The sequence below is a fragment of the Chiroxiphia lanceolata genome, chromosome 2 (genome assembly GCF_009829145.1).
Source record: "Chiroxiphia lanceolata isolate bChiLan1 chromosome 2, bChiLan1.pri, whole genome shotgun sequence".
NCBI classification, from domain to species: domain Eukaryota; kingdom Metazoa; phylum Chordata; class Aves; order Passeriformes; family Pipridae; genus Chiroxiphia; species Chiroxiphia lanceolata.
The window spans coordinates 33,423,715-33,449,888 of NC_045638.1; the positions used below are offsets into that span (position 1 = coordinate 33,423,715).

The 26,174-nt window shown below is 36.1% G+C and overlaps 1 protein-coding gene and 1 long non-coding RNA gene across 3 annotated transcripts in view; one reads left to right on the forward strand and one right to left on the reverse strand.

The window, feature by feature from the left end:
- Positions 1 to 25,448, forward strand: part of GABRG3 (gamma-aminobutyric acid type A receptor subunit gamma3) — a 315,445-nt gene extending 289,997 nt beyond the window's left edge. For both annotated transcript variants that reach the window (XM_032680338.1, XM_032680337.1), the window contains 4 exons: positions 7,168 to 7,320; positions 12,838 to 13,034; positions 14,532 to 14,561; positions 18,276 to 25,448. In XM_032680338.1, coding sequence (XP_032536229.1) covers positions 7,168 to 7,320; positions 12,838 to 13,034; positions 14,532 to 14,561; positions 18,276 to 18,554 — 659 coding nt within the window. In that variant the 3' untranslated portion in view covers positions 18,555 to 25,448. The remainder of the gene's footprint in view (positions 1 to 7,167; positions 7,321 to 12,837; positions 13,035 to 14,531; positions 14,562 to 18,275) is intronic.
- On the reverse strand, positions 5,291 to 8,299 carry LOC116783079. Its single transcript, XR_004355459.1, has 3 exons — positions 8,230 to 8,299; positions 7,631 to 7,699; positions 5,291 to 5,380 (listed from the first exon to the last, which is right to left on the reverse strand). It is a non-coding gene; the product is annotated as an uncharacterized LOC116783079 (long non-coding RNA).
- Positions 25,449 to 26,174: the final 726 nt, after the last annotated feature.

Here is a 26,174-nt window from a genome sequence, read left to right on the forward strand (position 1 = left end):
ACATAATATAGCTTAAATAATATATAAACATGTAAGTATACAAATAAACAAAACATTCTTGATCATGCCACCAAGCTCTAAAATATTTTTTTTTCAAATCTTTTATTTTTTGAATTAGTTTTGTAGGTAAATTGTTTTCATAGACCTTCATTCACCTCCAGAGTACATTTAAAGTACCCCAGGGGTACACTGAAATTATTGCAGCTGAATCAAAAGTAACTGTCTTTGAAACTGTCAGTATGGAATATAAAGAATTGACATGGGCACAAGAAATATGGGCTAGTGGGTTTTGAATGACTGCATGACACAATGAATTTAAAAGTCTTAAAAATGGGTCTTTTAATCATTTAATTTCAGTTCTTCATGAAAAGTTCTAGTATACAACCTATGTATGCCAGTGATACTGGCAAAAAAATTCAATACAAAGAAGTTAGACCTTTGAAAAAATTCAGTGGTTTTCCACATCCGATACTAAATGCCAAAATCAGAGGATGAAATAAATGTATGTGCTGGAAACATAGTCATTAACTTTTAAAAAACAGGCAATATATCATTTAACAAAAATGTCATTTTACAAAAATATTTTGAAAGTGCTGCTTGCTCCAAAGAAAACAAAAGTTCAGTATCCAAGGAAGAACCAACAAAATATGTAAATTATTTTATAGTGATGAAAAAGATTGATGGCTTCAAGTAAAAATATGTTTCTCAATATTATATTCTTGCTATTATACAAGGAAACAAACCCAGCTTAATGTCTTGCAGTTCTGCCTAGGTGGGAAGAAGTCTTGGTCTGACTTGACTTTAAAAAATATCTTGCCTTCAGACAACGTGGGATCTAGTCTTTGTTTTTTACACTCTAATCTGTCAATATTTGATTTTTGTTATACATGCTTATGCATATATATACTTATAATTGAACATGATTCCTACAGGCACAAACAATGCTGTTGGCGTTAGTTGTTTTTTTTTCCCCCCACTGTTTACTGATATAGCAATTTGTCTATGATAATGGGAAACTTTAGCACTCATGGTGTGAATGCATGCCTGCAAAATTTGCTTTGCAGCTGTAAGAGCTGAAAGCCAAGTCTGGGCTACACTGTTCTTGTACATCCATACACACACACAGCCACACATCCTGATAATGTCAAAGGCAATTATGAACTCAAATGCAGAGATCTTTGGGACATAGAAAGCTATTTTGATCTCTGTGTCTATCGCATAAGACCCTTAGTCAGACATAAGACATCTAGTCACACAGCTGCTATGGCAAGACATGTAAAAATTACACTCTAAAGACCTGTATTTTTTGTGTAGTTAAACATTCAGCTTAAGCAGAAATGCATATAATCAGTGCCTGTTACCACTCCCAAGAACACTCATTTGAGGTGAGGTGTGAACATCTTTCTCTGCTGTACACATGCTCCCATCCAAACATAGCGTCTGGGAATCACTGTGAAAATACCTAAATGCCAAAGCAGTGTAGGGAAATTTAAGACCAGCCCTTAAGTGACAGCATTACTTCAATCATTTTGTTCTTCTTTTTGGCTTGGAAGCATTTGTTCTAGACTCCTATGGAGCAAAGATTGTTCTTGGAAATGAAAACTGCTGTTGTATGCTGCATGACACATTTTGGAGGCATAAGAATAAGCCTGCCATTAAGTCCTCAGCATTTCTTCATTATTTATATGGATGCTGAAGAAGATAAAGGCATTTTTAATGATACTTTCATGAGTCTCATTCCTTCTACATTTTTCTTCAAAAGGACTGCAAAACCCTGTTTTCCACTTGTCTTTTTTTTATTTTAATAGTAGCTCCTTTTGGAGTCATAATCACCTGTGAAGACATTAAGCTATTTCTTCTACTGTTTTGCTGAGGTTTTGGGTCCTCCAAAGTTCAAACTTCCTCCGTACCTGGCTGGAGACATGTTAGGAGGGGATACCAGCTTTGAAGACAGACTGGTTGCTGAAGCATTAATAGTAGGCAGTGTACTTTAGGTAAACAGACATTGTCCTGGATGACTGATCAGTGGCCAAACAGGTAGAAAATTTTCAGCTTACTAAGAAAGAAGGAAAACCTAGTTCTGGAAATAAAAAAACTGAGCTTTGGGAAGCAAATATCTGAAAACAGGTTGGGGAGGAAATGAATAGCTAATGGCAGGATTAAATAAGATCTTTTCCCGGCTTCCAAACTAAAAAAAAATAAAAATAATAATAAAAAAAAAAGGCACTGAAGATTAGAAACTTAGTTGACTTACTATTATATAAATTTGATTTATTAAGATAAGGAGGAAGATGGCTCAGTGTAGTCTCTGTGGTCTCATTTGTCAACAAAGAAATACTTGTGACCCACAGTGTGAGTCCTTGATCTCATGACTAGGGGCTTTCTTCTGTTATCAGACTCTCATAACAACATGGATAAACCTCCCACTCCTCATTAGTCTACATTTCCAGTGATGGACAATTAGTGTGTTACCTCCACCCACATGCTGAAGCTGCTCTGTTGTATCTGTGTATATCTGTCTTTGTAAAGTCATTCTTTGCTTAGCTTTTTTCTGAGGTAATTTGGACTGTAGAACTCGTTAACCTCAGAGTAATGGGAGGATAAATGAAAATGTGACATAAGATAGTGTAGTGTAGTTTGAGCAGATAAATTATTTACAGCAAATAATTTTATATTTTAAATTTATTTATATTTAGTAAAATAACCATTTGTATTCTGCTAAAACGTTTTACCTTTAAGGGATCTGTTCTTCATACAACACAGGCAAAATTCGGGCAATTCAGGCAACCACATCCTTCATCTTCAAAAGAAAAAGGAAATAGGCTATAGTTTAACACGGTCCATCAAATTCTACAGCAGTTCTTACATTAAAAATTGTTATTGTTCTAAATAGTGTCCTACTTTGAAACTAGAAACTTAGGGTAATATAAGTCCTATGGGTCACAGACAGCAGTCATCTTGGTTTCATGGGAAGCATTGCTACACTATTTCTATTACTCCAGATTTGTTGCCTCAAGGTGCATGTTTTGCTCTCACTACAGAAAACTGATCATGCCCTGTTTTGCCTCAAGATATTTTTCATTATTTCAGTGAATTGATGGTCTGATCATTCAATTAAAAGTTAGCTTGCCTTCCTGGGAATATTATTTAAGTTGTTAAAAGGTAGAATTCCTCTTTGGGTTTCAAAATGAAGTTTTTGGGTATTAGGTATTCCAGTGGTCCTCCCCTAGGCAATCACTGTGTGATTACTTTTAAACCAAGTACACTGGCTTAATGATATGCCGTTTGGAAGGAGATTGTATCCCAGGTCTTTCAGAAGAGAGGAGAGTTTCTTTGTACAAATTATTTTGTTTGTATAAAGGAAGTCAGAAATACATGTACCATGGCTACTTCTGTTTTATCTATAGGCAAGCCTTTTCAGATATATAGAGAATAATTACTTCAAGAAGAAATAATTTGAATAATAGTCTAGTAGTATTAGTAATTACAATAATAACAACAACAACAATAACAATGCAGTTTGGAGTAGTGCAATGAAGAAAGTAGCCATAGCACATAGGTGCTGGCTTTTCTGTGTGGAAAGAGAGAATCCAGGAATCTCAACAGAAGTTGACTTGGCTGAGGATAGAACTGAAGTGGTAATTTAATTCAAAATTGTAATTTACGATCACTATTAAAAAAAATCATTCACCATATGTTGTACAGAAACAGGCTTGCCTCTGAGAGAAGCCCCAACTGGTGCTTTCAGCTGGGGCTCTGAATTTCCACAGTGGTGATTTCCTCTTCCCATGAACATTGTCAGCAGCATTCATTGTCTCGGAGCTACATTCTCTCTAAGCATGTTTTGAGTACTGTAGGAGTACCAGCAAATTCTCCTCTTGCATCCACTTTGTATCACTATTACCACAGAACCAAATTGCTTGGTATATTATCTATCAGTGTGTTCCCATAAATTAGAGGGCAGCACAGAGGGTACAGTACATAAGTAAATATGCACAGCTGCTGCCTGTATGACTGGGTCTGCCTTCTTCATTGTGAGAATTTCTGTGGATCTCAGACAAGAAAATAGGTTAGTGGCTAAATGAATGTAGGATTTCATCTTCATTGGGTGCTTGTTATACATCTGTGGGTCCTTGTTGGATACCTGGGAATTTGCCGCTTTTTGTAAAATTTTACCAAGTCACAGTTCCTTTGTTTATCCAGCTGGAAGGATGTCCTGAAGAAAAGGTGAAAAGTTCTGTTGCAATAAGCAGTGGGAAAGAAAAAAGGAGGGAAGGAAGGAAGGAAGGAAGGAAGGTGGAGGAGAACAGAGGAACAAGCAGAGAAGGAGTTGTGCATATCCTAAAGGATAAGGTCATCAACTTTAACTGTGAAACCAAGAAGGAAAATAACTAAAATACCCTTTAAAAGGTTAAGAAAGTTATTATATTTAAGAAAAATAATCTTAGTACCCTCACAGAAGTTGCACAATTTAGCTCTCATCATGGAATCAAGGGTTGTGATAAACTCCTTGGATGATCTGCAAGTGTCTACAATGTTTTTGTCCACATCTGAGCCACACACTCTCATTTTTTAATCATGGGAGAGAAGGGGAAATATTTTGGATACACCTACCTTCTAAAATTTACCTCTAAAACAGACAAGAGAAAGCATACACTGAAAGTACCAATTTCTTTCCACTGAATATAGAAAAGAGGCTACAGTGTGCAGGTCATCTGTAGAATTTCCCTTCCAGATATCTAAAATCACAGGAAATGAATTCTGCCTGAAAGACACTAAATCATTTCGTGACTAAATGTGGTGATGGACTCTCTACATCATGCAGTTTTCTCCCACTCTCAGTTTATCAGGTTTATTTTAGTTGAAGACCTTGGAAACAGCGACTCTGCCTTACTCTCCCAGTATCTTATGGTCCAGTAATCTACTCGTACTCTCAATTGCTGTGCTGGGTATCAGGATCACACTATTGAGTGGAGCAGTGACCTGTGTGGGTACTGGAATTGTGTGTATCATATATCATTGTATACAATGAGAAGTCTGCAGATTGCTTGATTTTATACCATTTTCAAGCAGCTTTTCTATAGTAACTAAGTAAGGGAAATGTAAAGGCTTGGCATATTTCCTATAGAGTCTTTGATTTAATTTTTTGCTCATCCTTCTACCTTAGCAGACTATGTATGAAACACCAACATTTTCTTGAAATTTTTCAGTTGGTTCATGTCAGTAGAAGCACTGATTTACACTGTACCTGATTCCTTACACCTGTTTGTATGAAATGATCTCAGTTGCTGTGGTGTTTCTTCAGTGCAGCAAAGCAGTCTAATAATAAGCCATCAGAACCTATGGTTACTAAACCACAGCAATTCCCTGGTGCCATTCCCTGCATGGAGAAAAGTGCTGGGAATTAGTGGAATGAAAATAACCCTTAGCCTGTAGAGCAACCCACAAGGCTTACTATGTCGTGATGTACTGCAATACTTCCTGCTTGTAACAGCAGTGAGCTCTATTATTAAAGCTCTGTCTCATAATGCCAAATACACTAGACTTCTGAAATGACTGTCCAGCTTCTTGGTGTCACACACTTTTCACTGGCACAGTACTTTTCAAAATGTACACATTCATCTAACAAAGGCATTATGGAAACACAGGGTTATCAAACTCTTCAAATACATCTATCTCAAACTGATGTACTTAACACATAGGAACTTTTCCTTTTGAGACATTGTTTTAAGTTTCTTTCTCCAGTTCCCACAATCAGATTTTTATTTACCTTTAACTTTGTAGTTTATGATAATTCATTCATTTTACAGTGCTTTCAGAGATGCTTTAGATGGAAGTTATTCTTACTGAATGAATTTCTTTTCTGTGTAATATTAGCTATAGTAAAATTATTCACTGTATTAAATACGTTTGTTTATATGCTCTCTGTTACTGGAAGATTAAGCTTTAATTTGCCTCAACTAATAAACCCATTATCCCTCTACTTGGGTGAGTTTATGTACATTCCTTGGGGGATTAATCTGTATGTGCTACCAATTTCTTCATTCCCATGGTTTGCTGTAACAGGATGTAGTCAGTTAGCTATAGTCACTTAGCTATTGGAAATGATGCCTTCTGTAATATCATACTCTAGAAAGTTAAAGTTTATAACAAGAAGCCATATAATTTATTAGGCCAAGTCTGATATAGTCAGACAAAACCCCGTAAAAATTCTCTGTCATATAAACTCTTCTTCACATCTGAAATGGAAGCAACATACTTCAAACAAAGTACAGAAATTGGTCACAGTTTAGTTTTGTTACTGTTAATCACTGTGACTGAAAGAGAAGGATAGCCAACACCTATGGAGCTGAGGGAGTTGTTAGTAAGGACAGAGGTGATAAGGTTAGTACCCTCTAGTGAGGAGAGAGAGAGGTACAGATTATTATTCCCTGTGGTGTCACAAGGGTTAGCAGAAGAGATACTGCAAAAAAAATCATATAATGTGAGATAAACTAGCCTTCTTACTGAGCTCTTGATTTAGTGTTTTTTACTATCCAGCAGAATAATAAACTTTATATCCAGACTGCCCTACTGAAGATTTACAGTTATCAAAAAAGGCCACAACTGTTTCAAAATGGAGGAATGCTGACAAAAAGAGAGTCTATCATCAGCATTGAGGCTCTAGTGTCTCTAAATGACTTCTTATTAAGGGCATATTCATGTGCATGCTAGACTTGCCATAAAGACCCCTACTTTCTGATTCATATCTCAAAAGAAGATAACAGATGTCACTCAAACCTGAAATTAGGGCATGGAAGACACAGCCCGCAGAAGGAAGGATTTTGTGTGCCTTGGTTACAGAATCTGGTGAATGATAGTATCTTCATGTTTGTGGTCATAAAGCCATCCAGAAATATCAAGTCTGGAAATTCAAGATGCCTTTCAAAACTTTACTCATCCAAAATGATTACTAATAGGTAATTTCTACAGAGAGCTAAAACTTAAGGAAATTAAAATGACATCGTTTACTTAAATTTCATGTGAACAATAATGCACAGATGCTGTTGAAACACTAAAAAATATTTCATATGAGTGTTTTTATAAAGTTTAAAATATTAGCAGATCAGTGAATAACTGTCTGTATCCCACCACAATGTCAATTTATTTTCTGTGTTATTATTGCAGGTGATTATGTAGTCATGACTATATACTTTGACTTAAGTAGAAGAATGGGATACTTTACTATTCAAACCTACATTCCCTGTATATTAACAGTTGTTCTTTCCTGGGTATCCTTTTGGATCAAAAAAGATGCTACACCAGCAAGAACAGCATTAGGTAAGTTTTTAATATTACCCTTTTCTTCTGTCTTTGTGATGTTCCTATACTACCATTTGAAAATGTAAACTTCCTTTCAAAGAGACCACTGTACACTTTGGATTATTGCTACCACGTCTTGCAGACCCAGATCTACTTATCACTGAAACCTCTGGTTCTCTTCCTGTAACAGGAAGAAATTAAAGAATTGAAAGTATACCAGTCTGACCCTTTGGATGACACTGCCTATTTTGCATAAATCTCTTGAATTAATATCTATCTTCTTGTTCTCACTATGATATCTTGGTGACATTTTTTAAGAATTAATTACTTGCACTGCTGGTTCTGTCCCTTCTGAAAGTCTTCACCACAGGGAATTGTGTCATATATGCACAGAAAACTGTGGGATATAATAGCATTAACTCATGAAAAGTGTTTTAGCCTGTATGCTTGAAGTTAGGCTGCACGCTGGGTATATTCATGTTTTTCATAGATTGTGGAGATTTATGGTGGTTTAGGTTTTCCAGAAGCTCATTTATATCAGGACCAGCCTGTGCATTTTGGCAATGTGCTTTAGAAATGTTGACTTAGACACTTGGAAATTTATTCTTATATCTAAGGAAAACCTGCAAGTTTTGCCAGCATTAAGGATACAAAACTATGTAACTGCCAATTACAGGTGTACATCAGAACCAAAGGAAAAACAACATCTTAGTTCAGGTTGTGGTTGCCAGGTCTGCCTATACAAACTGATTCAGAAATCTACCAGTCTAGGAAAAAAGCAGAGGCTATGTCAAGGATTGCATTCCTGTTTTCAAGGATAGAGGTTACCATTCCCAGCTACAGATTACATCATTCTGCTGGAGTTTGTTATGAGGTGGATCCATTTTTCTGGGATTATTTTAAAAGAAAGGAGTATTCAGTCCTCACTTCTTTCATGTAAGTGCCAAAGTGCTGTTAAACCTTGGCTTCGGCAAGATGATGGACTCTTAGATTGACAGTTACTCTGTGACATCCAGGACAGCAAAAAGACCAGAGAGCAGCCGTACAACTGCCTGTTTCTGGCTGTGTAGACTTGCTTCTGATAGGCAGAAAATTGAGCAATAGGTCTTTAGTGTACTTCTTTGCTGAACACCTTTCTTCTTAATTTGGGTGGCTCAGGGGAGATAAGGAAAGACTGACCATGTTCCGTCTTTTTAAACAGGGAGTCTGAAGCCCCATGCATGGGCAGAGTCACAGAGCATCTGTTTGGGTTATCCTTCTTAATGTGTAAGAGAAAAGAGACAAAAGACGTCTAACAGTTTGCATTACTGATTTGCCATAAGCAGTGTTCATATCCTGTTCCTGACGGTGGTTCCCCACACCACACAGCTCAGTTTTCCAATTAACTGGACAGAGAAGTAGGTTAGACCACTAATCACTACAGTGACTCTCTCTGCTTCACTCTCTCAGCCAGCAAGAAGTTCAGACAAAAATGTATTCAGCTGTAGTCATGAATTTGGAGTAAGAACATAAAAATGAGACGTTCCAAGGCTATATTCAATGGATATCATGACTCACTACTAAAACTCCAATGGAGAACTAAATTTCTAGGCTAAAATACAACTTTTCTATAAATGAAGTCAAATAAAAAATAAATAATATATACATGGGTCACTTCTTGTGCACAGAGCCCAATTGTTTCCAAATTAGCAATGGCCTGTTGATTCTTCGGATGCAGTAAGCGATTGTTCCTATTTTACTGTGGCCTGCTTGTATAATGCAACTTATAAATCTGTCTGAGCAACAACACATATTCACATTTGGATAGTGGCACATGGTGAAATTGTGAGTAATACAGCCAAAGGCAAACTGCTAAAATTTTCCTACTAATTAGTTGAAATTAATTGTTGACTCTGTGCACCAAACCGTATCCAAGTATAGCTGCATTAATGTAAAGGGCTAGCATCAGGGAAATATTTCACTCTCTGAAATTAATGAATCATTTCCTAAGCTATTAGCTACTCACGGTTATATGAAGGACAGGTTTTACTTTCTGAATAATGTTAAGTAATAAACCACTTCTGTGCTAGGGAAAAAAATTAATTGGGCTATGGGGACATAAGTATCCTTTCAGCAGTACTGTCCAGAGGCATCAAAGTGCTCTTTAAAAACTGGGCATCATAGTCCCCTTTTCACATGTACTTTGAGGGACTGAGGTCCAGAGTGGCAATGAGACTAACTCCAGGCCACCTGAAGATTCAGTGGGAAAATGAAAGTAAAATTTGAGCTTTGGATGAGAACTGTGTTTTGGGATCCCAGGTTATTCTGGTCTTCAAAGACAGGGAAAAAAAGGGTCTCTTCAATATCTATTTGTCTCTAGTAATCAGAATGATCTCACGAAATTCATAATGAAGAACAGCCAGCAAGTGCCTGAAAAAAAGTCATGAATTGGAAAAGAATATGTTGTTTTCCTTGAGGATGAAGGGAATTAAGTTAAACTGAAGTTTTCATCCCAGTCTCCCCCTACTTTTCAAATTGGCTATAATGTGTAATAGGACCAGGAAGTTACTACAGAGCAACTTCAAACTGCAGTTTAAAAATGTTTTCATGCAGTATATATACCTGCATCATTTGACATCCCAGATAGTAGTTTTTGTTTTACAAATAGCATCTTTGGTATGGAATTTACTCAGAGAATATATGTTCATACTTACACTTTCTACCTGAAAATTCTGAAGTCAGGTTACTTCAAAGCTGTCCTTGGATGATATTAAAATTCTGTTGGAATAAACAGTTCATGAGCACTGTGAATTTCAGTAACAGATGCAAAGCTCACTTTGCGATACGTGACTCCACAAAGTGAGAGACTTACCAATTTCATCTGGCAAGACTTATTGCATTTGAAATTACTTGACAAACTGAATTTTCTTAGCATGAGACATAAAATGAGCTAAAATGAATCTAGATATTATATTTGGAAATAATGATGCTCCATTTTATTCATACATACATATCTATATTCTGACTTGTAAATGCATAGGAATATGAAACTGTATCATCTGGTGCACCTTCTTGCCCTTTCTTCTCTATATGTAACCCCAAAACCTCATTTTAGTACTTTAAAATTTGTGCTGGTGTGCTAGATATGAAATTGATACACTAGATAGAATTTTCATTATTTCAAAAACTCAATGTTTTTTAATGGTGTGAGCTGGAATCCAGTCTTGAGCATGATTTGAGCTGGTGTTTCATTCAGGCTTAAGGCATGGATATAAGATGCAGGCTGAGTTGAGGACTTAAATACTTAAGCAAAGAGGTTCATGGTAATTATTTTTTCACTTCTCGGGCTTCCTGTCCATGGTCAGTTTGGAAGCTAGTCATAATTACAGATACCTGCACAGATAACGCAGTTATACCTCCATTTAAGTAAAAATTGAAGAAAAATATTCCACTGTCCATACAACATTCAGAAATATTGCAGACTTTTCAAAAATGCTTTTGAGCACTGCAAGGTTTTTTCTCCCTTTTTTCTCTTTCTAGCATTTTAATAAAAACTGTCCTATCACTGGATGAGTGAGAAATAAAAACTTTTATTTGATTCCAGGTAAACAGAACACTGTGTATTGTACTGGAAGAACTCTATAGGTTTTGAGGAATTTTTTAAAGGTAGCAAAATACTTGAAGACAGGTGCATGTACATGTGGCTCTGAAAAGGACAAATTTGTGTTAGAAATCTAAATGTGAGTTAGAAAGTCTTGAAGAAGTTCATTTTATATTGTAGAGTATGTCATAGTCTGGATGCAGTTCTTTTGAAGTTAGTGACTCCCAAGGTCATACAGAAAGACTAATAGCCTGTAGCTAATAAGGACCAAATCAAGGCCAGTGAGTCAACACCTTTTGCAGTTGGACATCTTTGCAGTTGTCTACCATGATGGATGCCTAAGCATGCTCTTTGGCTCTGGAGGTTTTTCAGAGCATCAGCTAGCTACAGAACTGATGTTCAGGGGTCTGGAGAGGTTGCTGGATCATGGCAGCCATGTCTGCTGATTTTGGGAGGTGGCACAGGTGTCAGGAAATGGAAATATTTTCCCAATAGCTTGTAGATGTTCAAGGTACACGCAGTCCATACTTCCCACTTCCTGTCAGCATTGCTTTAATCTTGATTATTGACTTGTGGGTTTCTTCAGAAACTTTTTGTTAGTTTGTTTCTAGGTAAGGGATATTTAAGGAATTCAATTACTTATTAATCATTGTAGATGAAGGTTGAGACCTGGGCAGTAATCTCCCTTCTGGCTTTTCCAGGGAATTTCTGTTGTTTTAAATGGAGAGGGTTATTCTTGTGAATCATTGCAGCTTCTGTCAAACGTTACAAATCAGAGAGGGACAAACCTTCATAAAGAGAAAGTACTCAAAATTAATCCACAGGTACTTCTTTCTTTCCAGAGTGCTCTTTGTGAGAAGAAATTTTACCATAAGGTATAATTTCATTCAGCCCTTGACATTTCAAACGCTGTGCACCATTGTGAAGTATCACTTTAACTATAAAAAAGAAAGATTACCTTATGCTTATGTTGTTTGTAAAGCAGATTCTCTCTTGAGATGTATCTGAGTGAGAGCTTTCTATTTTTTCCCAAGCCATTGAGAAGTTTTATTTTTTTTTCTATCAGAAGACTTACAGTTCACAACAAATGATTAAAAGTATCAGTCCAAGATGGCAATGAAAAGACTTCTGTCCCTCAGGAGTGAAGAAAAAATATATGAATCACTGGCACTTACATGACTGACATGACATAGATTTAATTCTAGGACTAGTTTTATTGTTTTAGATATTTCACACTAATTAATTCCCATTATATTCATTATTACTAAATCAATGTAAGAAGTGATGTTTGTGTGAATTAAAAAGGCTCTTTTCATTAATGTTAGATCTGAAGTTTGTGTGAGAGTCTTAGACTGAGCAAGGGACATTGAGTTCCCTTACTCAGAAGGAAAACAGCAGTGGAGGTCTCCCAAGGAAGCAGTGGTGTGAAAACATACTTTCAGAATTCCTGGTCAGGACTTTGCAGCAAAATTTCTTTTCTTTTCTCCCTCCACCTCTTTTTCTTTTTTGAGTACAAGATTTTTCATGAGAGCAATACTACTGTGGAACAGAACATATTTCCTTCATGGTTTTCTAGATTTCATATTTTTTTATTTTTTCTGGGTTTAGTATCTTTTCTGTTTTATACTTTTCTTCGAAAAGTTCATTCTCTCCTTCTCCCTCACCCTCACCTCCAATCTCACTTGGATCAGGAAAAGCACAAGATGAAGAAGAGCATATTGAGAGGCGTGGGAATGTCACTTTTGCAAAGATGAAAATAAACTAAGCAAATCTTTGTTTACAAAATAACATTGTCTCTACTGATGTCATTTTCTCTTATTTTTTAATTCTACTAAAGGAAATTAATTAATTACTTGGGTACATTCTGGATTTGTTTAGTATGTTTATTTCCAAAGATTGTTCTGTGATATGGATAAATGGTGTTGCATACAATTAAATCAAGTTTCTCTCTGCAGGCATCACTACAGTATTGACCATGACGACTTTGAGTACCATTGCAAGAAAGTCATTACCCCGTGTCTCCTATGTCACCGCTATGGATTTGTTTGTGACTGTATGCTTTCTATTTGTCTTTGCTGCTCTGATGGAGTATGCCACGCTCAACTACTACTCAAGTTGCCGGAAACCAAGCTGTACTAAGAAGAAAAAGTCGGTAAGATGGGAGCATTTAAATTTCTTTTCATATGCAGCTCAGAGAGCGGATAATCATTCAGTGATAGCCTGTAATGCCATGACAGTCCACTCCTCCAAGATTTTCCCAGTTTCCGGTGTGATCTGCCCTGAAAATGGATGGAAGAGTTACCTGCAATAACAGTAGAAGCAGTTCTGTGCCTTCTCATTGAGGTCTGTTCCTAATAGAAGCAGCCTGCTGACCATGAAGCAGCAACCCTACCTACGTGTCCTTTGTCCTCCATTTACTGTGCTGGTAATCATAAAGGGCTCCCACTGAAACAGATTGCATAGCTTGTTATACAAATATATGCACATCAATATGTATTCAATGCATTGCTATTTCATGGCTTAACAGGTCTAGAAATATTTATGAAATTTACAAACAGAATTTCCATGTCTCTACTGGGAACCAGCACTTGATTTTAGCCCTGTGCACAAAGGCACATGTTCAAAAAAAAAAAAGGAGGTCACTATACATGGCTGCATTTTTGGCCAAAAAAACATACAAAAGCTGTTCATTTGCAATCAATTAAAACAATCATGCAAGATGAATTGCCTGGTATACTTCATAACTGACTATGAGAATGAGAGGGGGCAGTTTAACAGAGAAAAAAACCTCAGTGTAGGCACAGGGAAGGGGGTTCCGCTCTCAAGATCAGTGAACACATCTTATGTGTTCAAAATCAGTAATTGAAGATGTTGGATGCTATTGTACATAATGGAGGAAATAAGGACATTTGAAATCAGAAATCTAAGCCAAATAGGAAAAGTGTGAAGGAGGAAGAGACAGAAGGCTAAATTTAGGGAATAATAGGTCATGAGATAAAAAGGGATTGAATGCTTTAGATGCTATAGAATGCTATAGAATGCTATAGAATGCTATAGAAAATGATTGAATGAAGAACTAATGAAGGAAAAGCTGAAACAAATATGGCATTAGAAAAAGCTGAGAAAGCTACAGACTTAGTCAATGAAAACTCCATTAAACCTATAATAGCTTTTTGTAAAATGTGTTGCACACAAGAAGCAAGAGTGTTACCAAAGGAAAAATATGAGACAATCAAAATGAACTTGCTAATGATCAGACTAAAGTTGCCATCCTTTAGAAAGACTGAATTAGAAACTTGTATCTTTGTTAGTAGGATATATTTCCAGACATGAATGAAGATGAGGGAAAGCATGCAGAATTGATGAGATTTAAATTAATACCAGAACAAATGCTTACTTAGCTATTGTTTGATAGATAAACAAACGTAATGATTTGAGTAAAAATTTTAACTGTATGGAAACTAGGTGCACATTCTGCTGAGGTTTCAAGTTTTCAAGTGTACAGATTATTATGCTGAATATACAGAACACAATTATGAAGTCTTTTATGAATAAATGCATTGATTCAAGGAATGCTATTGAACTTAGATGCGTATGAAGCAATGAGTATGTTTTCTTCTGAATAATTCTTTTGCTATCTTTATTTAAGCTACCTGATGTAAGTTTTGGTCATGTGATGGTAAGTAAACTACATTATTCAGTGAGAGCATTGGGGGTATGAATGTGTGGTTGACATTTACTTGAACTAATTCCCAAGAAATCTGTATTGCTATGTTATGCTTTACCCTGACTTCACTATAAATATTGTTTTGCTTTTTTGGTAAAAGGTCAGTGTGTTTTCAGCTGTGGTAGACGAACATAGCTGCCTCTTTCTATAAGAGCTTACCAAGTGATTTGGGAGGGAGAAGGGTCAAGTGTAGAACATTGTGTGTTATTTTTACATCAGGAATTTTGTGTGTCTGCTTTATATAACACTGCAGTTTCTTATTACATTTTATAAAAAAGTAATAAGCTCAAGTTATGCCATAAACTTATATGGAGTTTTAACTAAAATAGTTCATTTATGCATATCTGCAAAATCTTTAGCAAGCTTGCAGCTGGATTTTCAAATAATTCAGGCACACAAGTTAGATACAGTTAGTTGTACTGTATCTAGAAATGGAATAAGCACAGCAGCAATAAAGTTGAAACAGAGCACAAAATAAGTGTCTGTAAGTTGTATGAAATCTGAAACTGGAATGTATGTTGTAATACATACAAATATAAAGCATACAGAAACATACAGAAGGGGAAGTTAATTAGCTGGTTGAATGTTATCAGATAAGAACAGAGTCAGAACTAAAACACTGTTTTTTGCATTTCTTGGTTGGAATATGATTAAGTTTATAATGTACAAATGCTAGCTCCATCTTACTAGCATATCTTTTACAAATAATGTTATACAACTTCTTTTTTTAATTTGAGTTTTCTGATGTATTTGAAGACCTTGTATAGCTTTGAAAGTCTGCTCATTGAAAATTAATGTTTTCCAGAAATCATTGTATTTATACACTCTCTACTGATGTCACTCCTCTGACAGAGTCTTCTGAAAGATGAAGTTAAAAAGCCACATTGAATGGGTAGTGGCACTTTACTTTTTCCAATTAAAAATGATGAGGAAAAGATACACAGTTAAAATTACATTAGGGTTTTAACAGCCTATGGTTTTAACTAGTCAGTCTGATTTGCTTGGAAAGTATCTCCAGCATTTTCAAGTTTCTTACTCACTCTTTTCTTTTTTTCACCATGACAGATATTGAACAGGGCCTTTTTTTTTTATACATAAACAACTTCTCTGTTCAAATTATAGCTTAAATTGCTAAAAGAAGCAGTGTCTCTGGCTCTTAAGACATCATTTTGTCTTTTCCATCCTTGTAATGATGATACCTGAAAGATGAAATTTACTAATCTTAGTAAATCTGTGTTCAGGTAATCCCACCTCTTTTTTTTCCTCCTGGAGAACACATTTATATCTTGTCTGAAATAATGGTATTAAGCATGTTTAACACTGCATCCGAACTGCCTTGTCCAAGGCAGACCACCAGGGTGGGACTGGGCTGATGCCCACTCTGCATGCACTACTCTCCTACCAACCCAGCTCAGATTCAAACAGCCAGATTAGTCTCTCTGTATTATCAGGGCTTTTATTTTATCATCTGTCATGAGCAGATAGTTGATATAACAAAACAACAACAAAAATCCCAAGGCTACTGAGAGACGAAAAAGTTTCCTTTGCAGAACCACAGCACTTATTTATCTTAATTTACCAAAATCTAACTTAGCCTTTCTTCTTTTTGGCATAAATATTTTAGCCAGGCATGGAAAATTTCAGTCCCTGAGTAGGAAATTTTCATAAGACTTGCAATAAATTTACAATATGTGACCCAGGGGTATAGCAGAATTCCACGTATACTCTAGTCATAATTTTTTTCTTCTTGAAGTACTACAGTCAAAAAAAGATTGCTTTACAATAATCTTTTTCACCTGGCTCCTGCTTTTTATATGGCAGGGGTTGAACTTTCTAGAAGAAGAGGTGGAACTTGGTAGGAGCGTGTAAAATAGAACTATGTACGGTAGCACATGGGATGGGCTTAAACATATAAGGGAACATGGGACATATAAGGAAACTACTGCAGTGCAGCAGGATTTAACCAATGGGGAAACAGGATTTTAAGTAAATAGGGAACAATACAAAAATAGGGAAAATACAATAAGCTCTCAAAATGGGGAAACCCGATGTCACAACAATTATAAAACAGTCCGGAAAATGTCAAACAGAGGTTTCAGGAACTTCATCTTCGTCTCCGTCTTCCACTCTCAAGTTATCTCTCCATTTCTGATAATCTCCTTCAGACTCATCTCGCACATGGCAACACATTGTAAGACTCTGAAATCATCCACCCAGAACTTTACAAATGAGAGAGAGGACCATAAGGGTGTAATTTCTGTCATCTAATCTGAGAGGTTCAGTTATTCACAACAAATAGATTTGCAATAATCTGCTCCTAAACTTCAATCTGCTTGCAGTCCATAGCAAAATGCACCTGAGAGATTTTAGCCATTTACTTACGATGAAATGAATTGTGTCCACAAGTAATTGACTGGATTCCATAGGGCAGTTGTTCAGATGTAGTTATCTATGTTGATGCCAACACATAAGTAGAGAGGTGCCACATCAAGTTCTTAGCTCAGGGACCAGGATTTTTAGTGAGATGGGTAATATTACCATGTGCCAAACCCAAAGAAAGAAAATGAAGTCAATAGAAAAATAAAAATTTCCACTGAGGCACATCAGTCATATCACTGATATTTTTCATATCTGGCATGAAAATTTTCAGATACATACTAACACTGTCAACAGGAAATGCTGAGTACTTTGTATAATAAGTGTGGAGGCAAGGACCTAGAGCATCCTCCTGAATGCAAGCAAGTGTGACTTGTTAGTGCATAGCCAGCATGCTCCTGCAGGCAAAGCTCAGCACAGTCACAGAGAGAGGAAGGGCCCCTTACATAGAGAAAACTGTGCTGACAGGGCTGGTGTCTGATTTGTCAGGGTGGTGCAGACAGACAGCAAAGCTGATGGGACCTTTTCTAGTGATGTCAGTGGAGGAGGTGACATTTGTGAAGATGGAATGGATAGCTTAATGAGAAGGGAGACTATTGTGAGAAAGCATCCTTCCTGAAAAGAAAATTATGTGACAGAAAAGCTGACAAAGTGTAAGTAGGGAGTACATTGAAGAAGGAGAGGTCTGTAGGCACGAATGGTACTGTGAGGATGCATTATTAACAAAGTGTCTTGTTTTTGAGCATGATTAGTGTGATAAGCACTAAGGGGACATGCCTCGGGATGGCATTTTGAAATCCTGTACTGAAATGATCACTATTTGTTGCTGACCATATCTGGTTTTATAAATGATGATAAAGTTAAGAGGCAGTGAATGCATCTATGCTAAGTGAAGGTCATTTTATAATTAAATGGAGAAGGGGGATATTTCCTTATTTTTCAGAATCCATTCTTAAATGTAGTGGCTGCAAATGTTTAAAACAAATTGCAAATAATATTCTGACAGGTAAGTGAACTCGTAAGTGTGAAGAAAATTATTACTGGGAAATATATTCTTAAGTTACCCAAGTAGGAAATACACCTAGAATTATTTAACTTGCCACTCCACAATATCTTTACAGAAATTCATCTGAAAAGGCATCTTTTGAAGGAAAGATGCTCCTTAAATCTAGAATTCTTAAATATTGACCACCTATTCTCAGCTCCTGTGATTTTTCCCGTGATTATTAATTTGATCTTAATCATCCATGAAAGCTTATCAAACTGTTGTGGGTTTTTTTCTCTCTTCAGAATTATTCTGTACTTGATATGAGACCACCAACTACGGTCATCACATTGAACAATGCCATGTATTGGCAAGAATTTGAAGATGCCTGTGTCTATGAATGTCTGGATGGGAAAGACTGTCAGAGCTTTTTCTGTTGTTATGAAGAGTGCAAATCAGGCTCATGGAGGAGAGGACGAATTCACATAGACATCTTAGAACTGGACTCTTACTCCAGGGTCTTTTTTCCTACATCCTTCCTGCTGTTTAACCTGGTCTACTGGGTTGGATACCTCTATCTTTAAATGTTGCCTGTAGCGGTGAAGACTGCTGTGTTTTCTCACTGTGGATGGATGGTGAAAGTGCAGACAGAGTGAAGGACGCGGTCAGTTTCATCTCAAATTATAAAGACCACATTAACCTTCACCTTCTTCATCACCATCACAGAGCCTGATGAATAATTTTAGTATGTATCTTCCTGAAAAGGAGAAACATGGAAGAATTCTCTCCTAACTGCTGTTCATTTTAAGGAAAAAAATTCTTACAAAATTCAGCTGAATTTGTAGTGTAAGTGATGTTTATGAACAATTATTGTATATTAGAATCTTTACTATTCTGCCTTGGCATAGCAACTATTCACAATTCAGGCAAAGATTAAATATGTCATTTTTATTTTTCATTCCCATACTTTCTTCAAAATGCTGTCATATCTCTGAGGCTCAGAGCAATGTACACTGGCATTGGCAAAAAAGCCAAAGCCAACAAAACAACTAATTTTTATTTAAATTTACTTGAGTTTTATCCCACAGATTTTGGGAAATAGTTCATTAATGATCTCCTTGATACCGAGTAATCACCAAAAGACAGTAGAGAAATGTCTCTGGTGGGATAAAAACATGAACATTACTTTCTGCAAAGGTCTGGGATTTGTGGAGTTAGCCACTTACCTACACACATTGATTTTAACTTAAAGGTGAAAAAGCAGAGTGATAAGAAAGCTATTATTTTGATATAAATAAGACTTGCCTATCTCTGAGGCAGCTGTAGGAATAACTTCTACAGTTTTTCAAGCTTTTAACTGTCTTTTTTATGGCTGGTTGAACACAGGATCGTCACTGATTTCTAAAGTACTCTACTTGAAGCAGGACAAGATTCCTGCTTGTTTGTGTCATTGTAGCAGGTCACATTTGATGTGCTATATATATATATATATAGTAGCACCAAGAATATGTGACTTTCTTTGTATTTCAATTTACTAAAAAGTGCACCTGTGCATTCTTATTTTTTCTCTCAAAGTTGTTTTACAAAATTGAAAAGTGTGTGCCAAAGGATTTTTTTTGTTCATTTAATAAAGTTAAACACTGCAGTATTTACTCATGGCAGTTGTTCCCTGGGCCTGAGATGAAGACTGAACACCTTTGACTTGAGTAGTGGGTTACAGGAACTCAATTGTGACACTTGGATTAAACGTGGAATAGTTACCATGCATAAAAAGAAGTTACTTTCATTCTTCTCCTAAATTTTCAACTCTATTTTACTGTAAAAAGCAATTTTGTATTTTTCAAGCTTTAGACCATTAAATTCTTGTTACCCATTCTTTCAAAAACTAGTTTTACAGTGTTAAGCTAGATGACATCTTTCACAGACTGTCTATGTAATTGTTATTAAGCAAACAAAACAGATTCAGAATTAAATAGAAATAGCTTTTCACTACTTTTGGATGACAAGTGGTTACAAAAGATTGAGATTGAAGCATGCCTAAAACCATAATTCTATTTCTTTTCTCTCCTGGAGATATTTCTTTTTTTATAATCTCAAAAAATGTCTGTCTCTTCCACACAGTATTTGATAAAAAAATGAATGGTGGATGTGATTGAAGAGGAGTTCCTTTTCTTCCTCATAAGCAAAACCCTACAAACAAGCAAAAGCTAATGCAGTGGTAATTCTAAGGGAACAGAAATGCTTTCATGTTCTTTGAAACATCGCTGTCTGTCATTGCTGTTGCTCTGTTCTTCCAGTGGGTTTTTAATTGAAAAAAGTCTAACATAAAAGTTAACTATGGTTACTCAAAATCTTCTGGTTTTCACTTGACTGAAATATCAGAGATATAGCTGGGTTTAGGTTAGGGAGGGGGATCACTTCTGTAAGGACTGACAAAATTCATATTAGAAGCACAGAGAAGAAATATTTGGAGACAGGATCTAAACCTTATTTTTAAAAAAATCTGCCCATTCAGATGTCTTCTAAGCCAATGATAACCTCCTCGTTTCAAAACATATTTTGAAGATTTTGCTAACTCTCATTAGCAAATTGCTCTGTAAAATCTATTGCTCTGTAAATCTCTGTGTTCTGCATTTGGAAATATGGATTTTATTTAAGAATGACAGTGATATTTTAAGCCATGCAAGAAGATGATTGAATTGGAGTTAAATATACTGATCTGTAATTATGAATTAATCTACTCTAATAGTAACCTTCAGCCATATTTTGAAAGAATATTAGAAATATTCCAAGCCTAACTAAAAAAATAGAAAGAGTTTTCCTTTAGGGAGCTGATCCTGTAAACCCTCTGCACAGTCAATTGGTTTTGGTGTTAGCATTGAGAAAAATGACACACAATAAGGTGCCTTCCAGCATTAGATCTTGAACAGTTAAAGTGAGGTTTATTTAGCAATTGCGTATTTGAGTGAATACCCCAAAAGTAAGTGTGTAAGTGGACTCTTCCCATTTTAGATGATGAGCATATGTTTTTCTTACACTTCTGCTCATGGCTGCCCATGAGTGCTACTGAAAGCCTGTTAGAAGACTGATTCTGCTAAGTCCAGTCATGTTGCCTCTGTTTTCTGAGTTTTCATAAACAGAAGTTGGAAGCATATAATTCCACTTTTTTTCCACTGTCCTGACAAGAAAGAATCTGCAGACACTTCTGGCTTCTGCTCTTGTACTGAAAGCAGAAGATATATTCTACTGTGTAATTTATTCTACTTTGGGGTTATGTGCAAAAAATTGATTTATATGCAAGCTAGGTGGCTGCAGGCTGGCAGGTTCCTGAATGCATTTCTCTGCTCATTCCTAGTTACTTGGTTTACTCTCACTGCCTTACTGCTCTGTGCTTTGAAAGCCACTAATAAACCTTAGAGGTCAGGGAAGACAATCTTTCTAGGCTCTGAATCTTTCAAAATGCAAGTATTCTAGAGACCTAGATAATGTGGTCTGCATATATCTCTATGCTATATCCTTCTCTAGTAGTAAAAATGTCCTCATTAACCATCAGGTATTCTTTTGCTTCTTTCACAAATTGAAAAAAACCCAGACATTTCTCTGCACTGTCCCACATGAAATGCAATAACTGCATTTTAGAACATTTTCTTAGTGGATAATTTTGTATTCAAGACTTGCATTTACTCAACTACTTTTTTTTTTGTTGTTTACTTCTTATTTTTATCCTTCCAAGGAAGGAAATGGAGGAAGGCAAAAACAAATGAGTGGTGAAATGAACGCATTTGGATATATATGTAAAATCACAAACCCAAGTATCTTCACATTACAGTCCATCCTTGTTGAAGTTACGGAAAAGATTGTGAAGATTTTTTTCCCAGTGGGATCTAAAGTCAATCCTCTTATTCTCCCCCTTCAATTAAAAGTTGTTGGACAGTATTTTCCTGCATTGAGGGCAGCATTTTCAAGGCAATTAAGAATGTATAAAAATACTGGTCTGCTTAATTCAATCTTCACAGTTCTGGCCCTTTTACTAGCATACTAACAACTCTATCTTTTATTCTCCTGAGAATAAGGGTATAAAAACTTGTAGCCAGTTTATGCTGTCTCCATGTCCAGCAGTAATGTGGAACTGAAGTGCACCACACACCATGAAATTTTAATGTAACTTTCTAGTCAACAAATAAGGATGCAGTTTAAAACATAGGCACTTTGGTAACCTTTCTTCTCTTTCAGATGCTAATGTTCTACTTAATCAACTCTTAACTGTATATTGGTATATTGTGCATACCAATAAAAATGATAAAAATTACAATACCCAGAATTGTCTTCATGGAGACTCTGATGAGTCGTGAAGCTAAAAAAAGAGAAATAAATTATTTTTTACTGCTGTGCAGTTCTTATCTGTCACAGTCCTTTTATTCAAATCAATTCACAGCTAATTCCAAATCATCCACCTGGAGGTTTGCACATTCATCAGCTGGAACAGCAATGACACATGAGCCTTTAGTTGATAGAGAATTATATTTTTGGAACTCGAGGCATCCTGCCAAATAACTCAGATAGCTATCTCAAACACTTCTGCAGCCCTAATGTGTCTCAGTGTCTAGCATCTCATGTTGCTGCATGAATTTATCACAGCTCACCTTACTTGGTCATTTCATGAAAGGAAGATTGTTTACCTCCTTTAAACACCAAATTTTTCCATACATCTAGAAAAATTATGCTCCTGCCCACACACCAAGCAATCAGGTGCAAGGGAACTCTAGAGCTGCTGACTTTGTGGGAAGGGAGACTCAATATTTTAAGACAGAGAAATTTCATTAGTCTCACAGTCTGGAGGGTTGGTGTTACCTTCTAAGCTGTAAAACAAAGCACCCACTGAAAGCTGTGAAGGCTGTCCATAACAGACTGTACTCTTCCCATTGACTCCTCTTTCCCAGTTTTGATATAATACACTAAGAAAAGGCAAGCCATATCCCATAATCTTAGCTGCCTACACAATCATATGATTTTTTTTCAAGGTATCTTCTTCTTCTTTCTCACAGTGAAATCTTTGTGCCTCTTATATCAGTGCCTTTATCATTTCTTAGTATTAAAGGATATGCTATTCCTCATCTGAGAGTTAGAAAGAGGGACAGTGACCTTACCGAAGTTCTTCTTGAGCACCACAGTGTGTGGCCAATATTCTAAACGTCTTCAACCCACAGACTGAGCATTTGCCTACTTTTTCTTTATTTTTCTAAGCAGTCTGTAGGTTTCTTATTTCCTAAATATTAGGAAAACTGCAGTAGGATTTCAGCAATTTAGAAGAATCTTTCCTTCTTCACTCAGTAACTTCATTCCACCAAGAGATATAGAGTATAAACTCAAGGCTGATGTTTACCTCATCCATATAAGTTTCCAGAAGACTATTTAAAATAGAAAAAAAGGTAGACTATTCATTGGGAATGCAGTTCTACAGCTGAAAGGTGAGATTCTTTTTCCTTTAGATGTTTTTCTTCTTCTGAGTTAATTTTAGATCCTTCCTCCCTCCACCTATACAATTGGCAAGCACAAAATTAGCTCAATTTACACTTACATACTGAAAAAAAATTATGGTTTCATTATTCTTATACTATATATTTTACATATAGTCTAGGAAAATTCATTATGAAGTTCAGTGCATCAGAGTTGGACATCTCTACTTTCTATCAAAACATGCATTTTGATCTTCTAATCATTTGTTATTTATGAAGGACAAGCAGTAGATGTGGTTATGTTTATTCATATGCCTAGGAGTAGGCTTTCTCAAGGACTGAACCAGGCAAATAAGGCACTGATACAGGCAGTTACTTGCCAGGTATTCTTGATCTAGGTAATGAATGGCATTAGTCAGAGAGGACACAACAGCCTCTTTGGTGTCATAAAAGCACTCATGTGACTTTACTTGGAGCCCTGAGACAGCCTGTAGAGCCTTTTATAGGGGAACCCAGGTGCTCTCCTTAGTGTTTAATACAGCACTTAATATTCTCCTAATGTCTCTTTATCTTCTTGCAGCCTGTGAAAGTGCTTGGGAGAGATGAAGCTGTACTGACACAATATATGCTAAAATACAATGAATGAAATACCCACAGTGAAGCTTGTTACTGAGACTGTGTTATGAGTACAAGTGTCAAAGAAAAGACCACTAGATTTAAGTCAAAACCTTACACATTAATGAAGACCATTGACCAGAACAGGGGTTTAAGTTCAAATATTGTTACAAGCAAATAGGAAGAGCATTGGAACATATTCTGGAGAGCTTTATTATCCATTGATTAGCTTCAAAACTTAATTAGACTGGATCTGTAACTTAAGTACTTAAAGTGAGATTTGTGATTTACATACTTAAAGTGAGGACTAAGAGGGGTAAATGCTAAAATTTCTAAATTGCACATTAATATAAAATGGATGAAGTGAATAATATTGATGGCATATTTTTAAAAAAACTATTGACAAATGAGTATGGAACAGATCATGCTACTGAATCCATCCCATGCTTACAGACCACCTAGGATTCTTAAAATGAGAGTGACAACTGAACTCATGGAAAGCTGATAAAATAATTCCATCTGACAGTATTACACGAGCAACCCAGGGATGTATGCCTCTGCCAGACAGGGTGCTCCAAAGGAAAAAAATTCAGAATAAGCTTCCATAAAACAGTGTTCATCTGAACAACAGTCAGAAACCTTGTGCAGAGGGATTACAGTATCAGTCTGCCATATTCTCTTTTGCAGTCATTAAGGAGTCCCGTGACTTTATTGTCATCCACGCTCACATGCAATACCAACCTTAAATCATGGACCAACCCGTGACTGTCACAAGTTGGAACACTAGCCTGGAGGGAATCTGGGACCAATTTGTGGCTATCACAGGCTGCCATCAAACCCCTCATAAAATCCTGTTCTAAACTCTCAGTATACTGCTCTAAAAACATTTTTTCTCACCATGACAACACATGAATTTTTTTTTAGAGTGCAGTTTTAGGAATCACATAAATACTGCCAACTATGTGCCAAATTGAACTTTCTTATAGAACACAGACAAAATTTTAGATTTCTAATTATCTTTCCTTCCTAAGTTTTTCTTAGGGGTGTATGATTTCGTTGCTAGCAGTGCAGCTTGTGATGTCATAGTGAAATGAAAGTACAATTATGTGCCCAATGTGCCTTGAATAATACAGGTAGCACTAGCACCAGTATGTCATTCTAAGTTAGATAGCCATCCTAGTGATCCCCCAGACTGATCTAATCATAAAAGTCAAACACCCATGTGCTTCATTTCCTCAAGTTCACAGATGACTTTCCCTTCTTGATCACATCCATTCCAGTTTACTTTGTGTTAAGGAGTAGGGCTGTGCGTCTAGAATACTATTTATATTCGTATTTTGATCCCAACATTTGTATTTCTGGATACAAATAAATACACATTATCAGAAAATGCAAGTATTGCGTGCATGTATTGGTGGTTGTATTTTCTTATAGAAGCTGAAGCCTTAAGAAAATAGAAATAGATATCTGAAAATTTGCTTAAGAGAAAAGGCACAATGTGTTACCTTTCCAATAGGGTATTCTTGAAAGGAATTTCAGGAATCCTCAAAAGTATTTTCAACAGTGAGCATGAGCTCACTGAACTCAAAGATTTGAGACTGCAGTTTATCCATGGGGCTAACATAAAATGGGAAGAATAACCTACAGAATCCAAACAGAAATCCAGAAATAAGCTGTGTCTTTTGCATAAACTGCTTGAATGCAAAGACTCTGCAATTTAAAACTTTTAATCAAATTTGGTTTCAAAACTTTCCCAATCCCAACTTTTTTAGCACACAATGAAATTTCCTGGTAAAACTATAGTCTGTATTTTCACAAGACTGTCTTCTTGATTTATGCTCTTTGAATGCAATTTAATTCCTGCCTCTGTACATTCATGAACACAGAAATGTCAGTCTCAACCCACTATGACTGTGAAATGCCTACTTCATTTCAGGATTCCAGTCCATAGTAACACTGGAGGTGACATCTGGGCCACAGATAATGCAGAAACTTCCTAGATTTCTCATGTTCCAACAAATTTTCCTATCTGAGTTTGTTATATTTTCTGTATGTTCCTAACAATAAGGCATGTTTTCCCAAAAGACATTTTATTTCACAAAACCCAATTACTAGTACTAACTTGTCTACTCA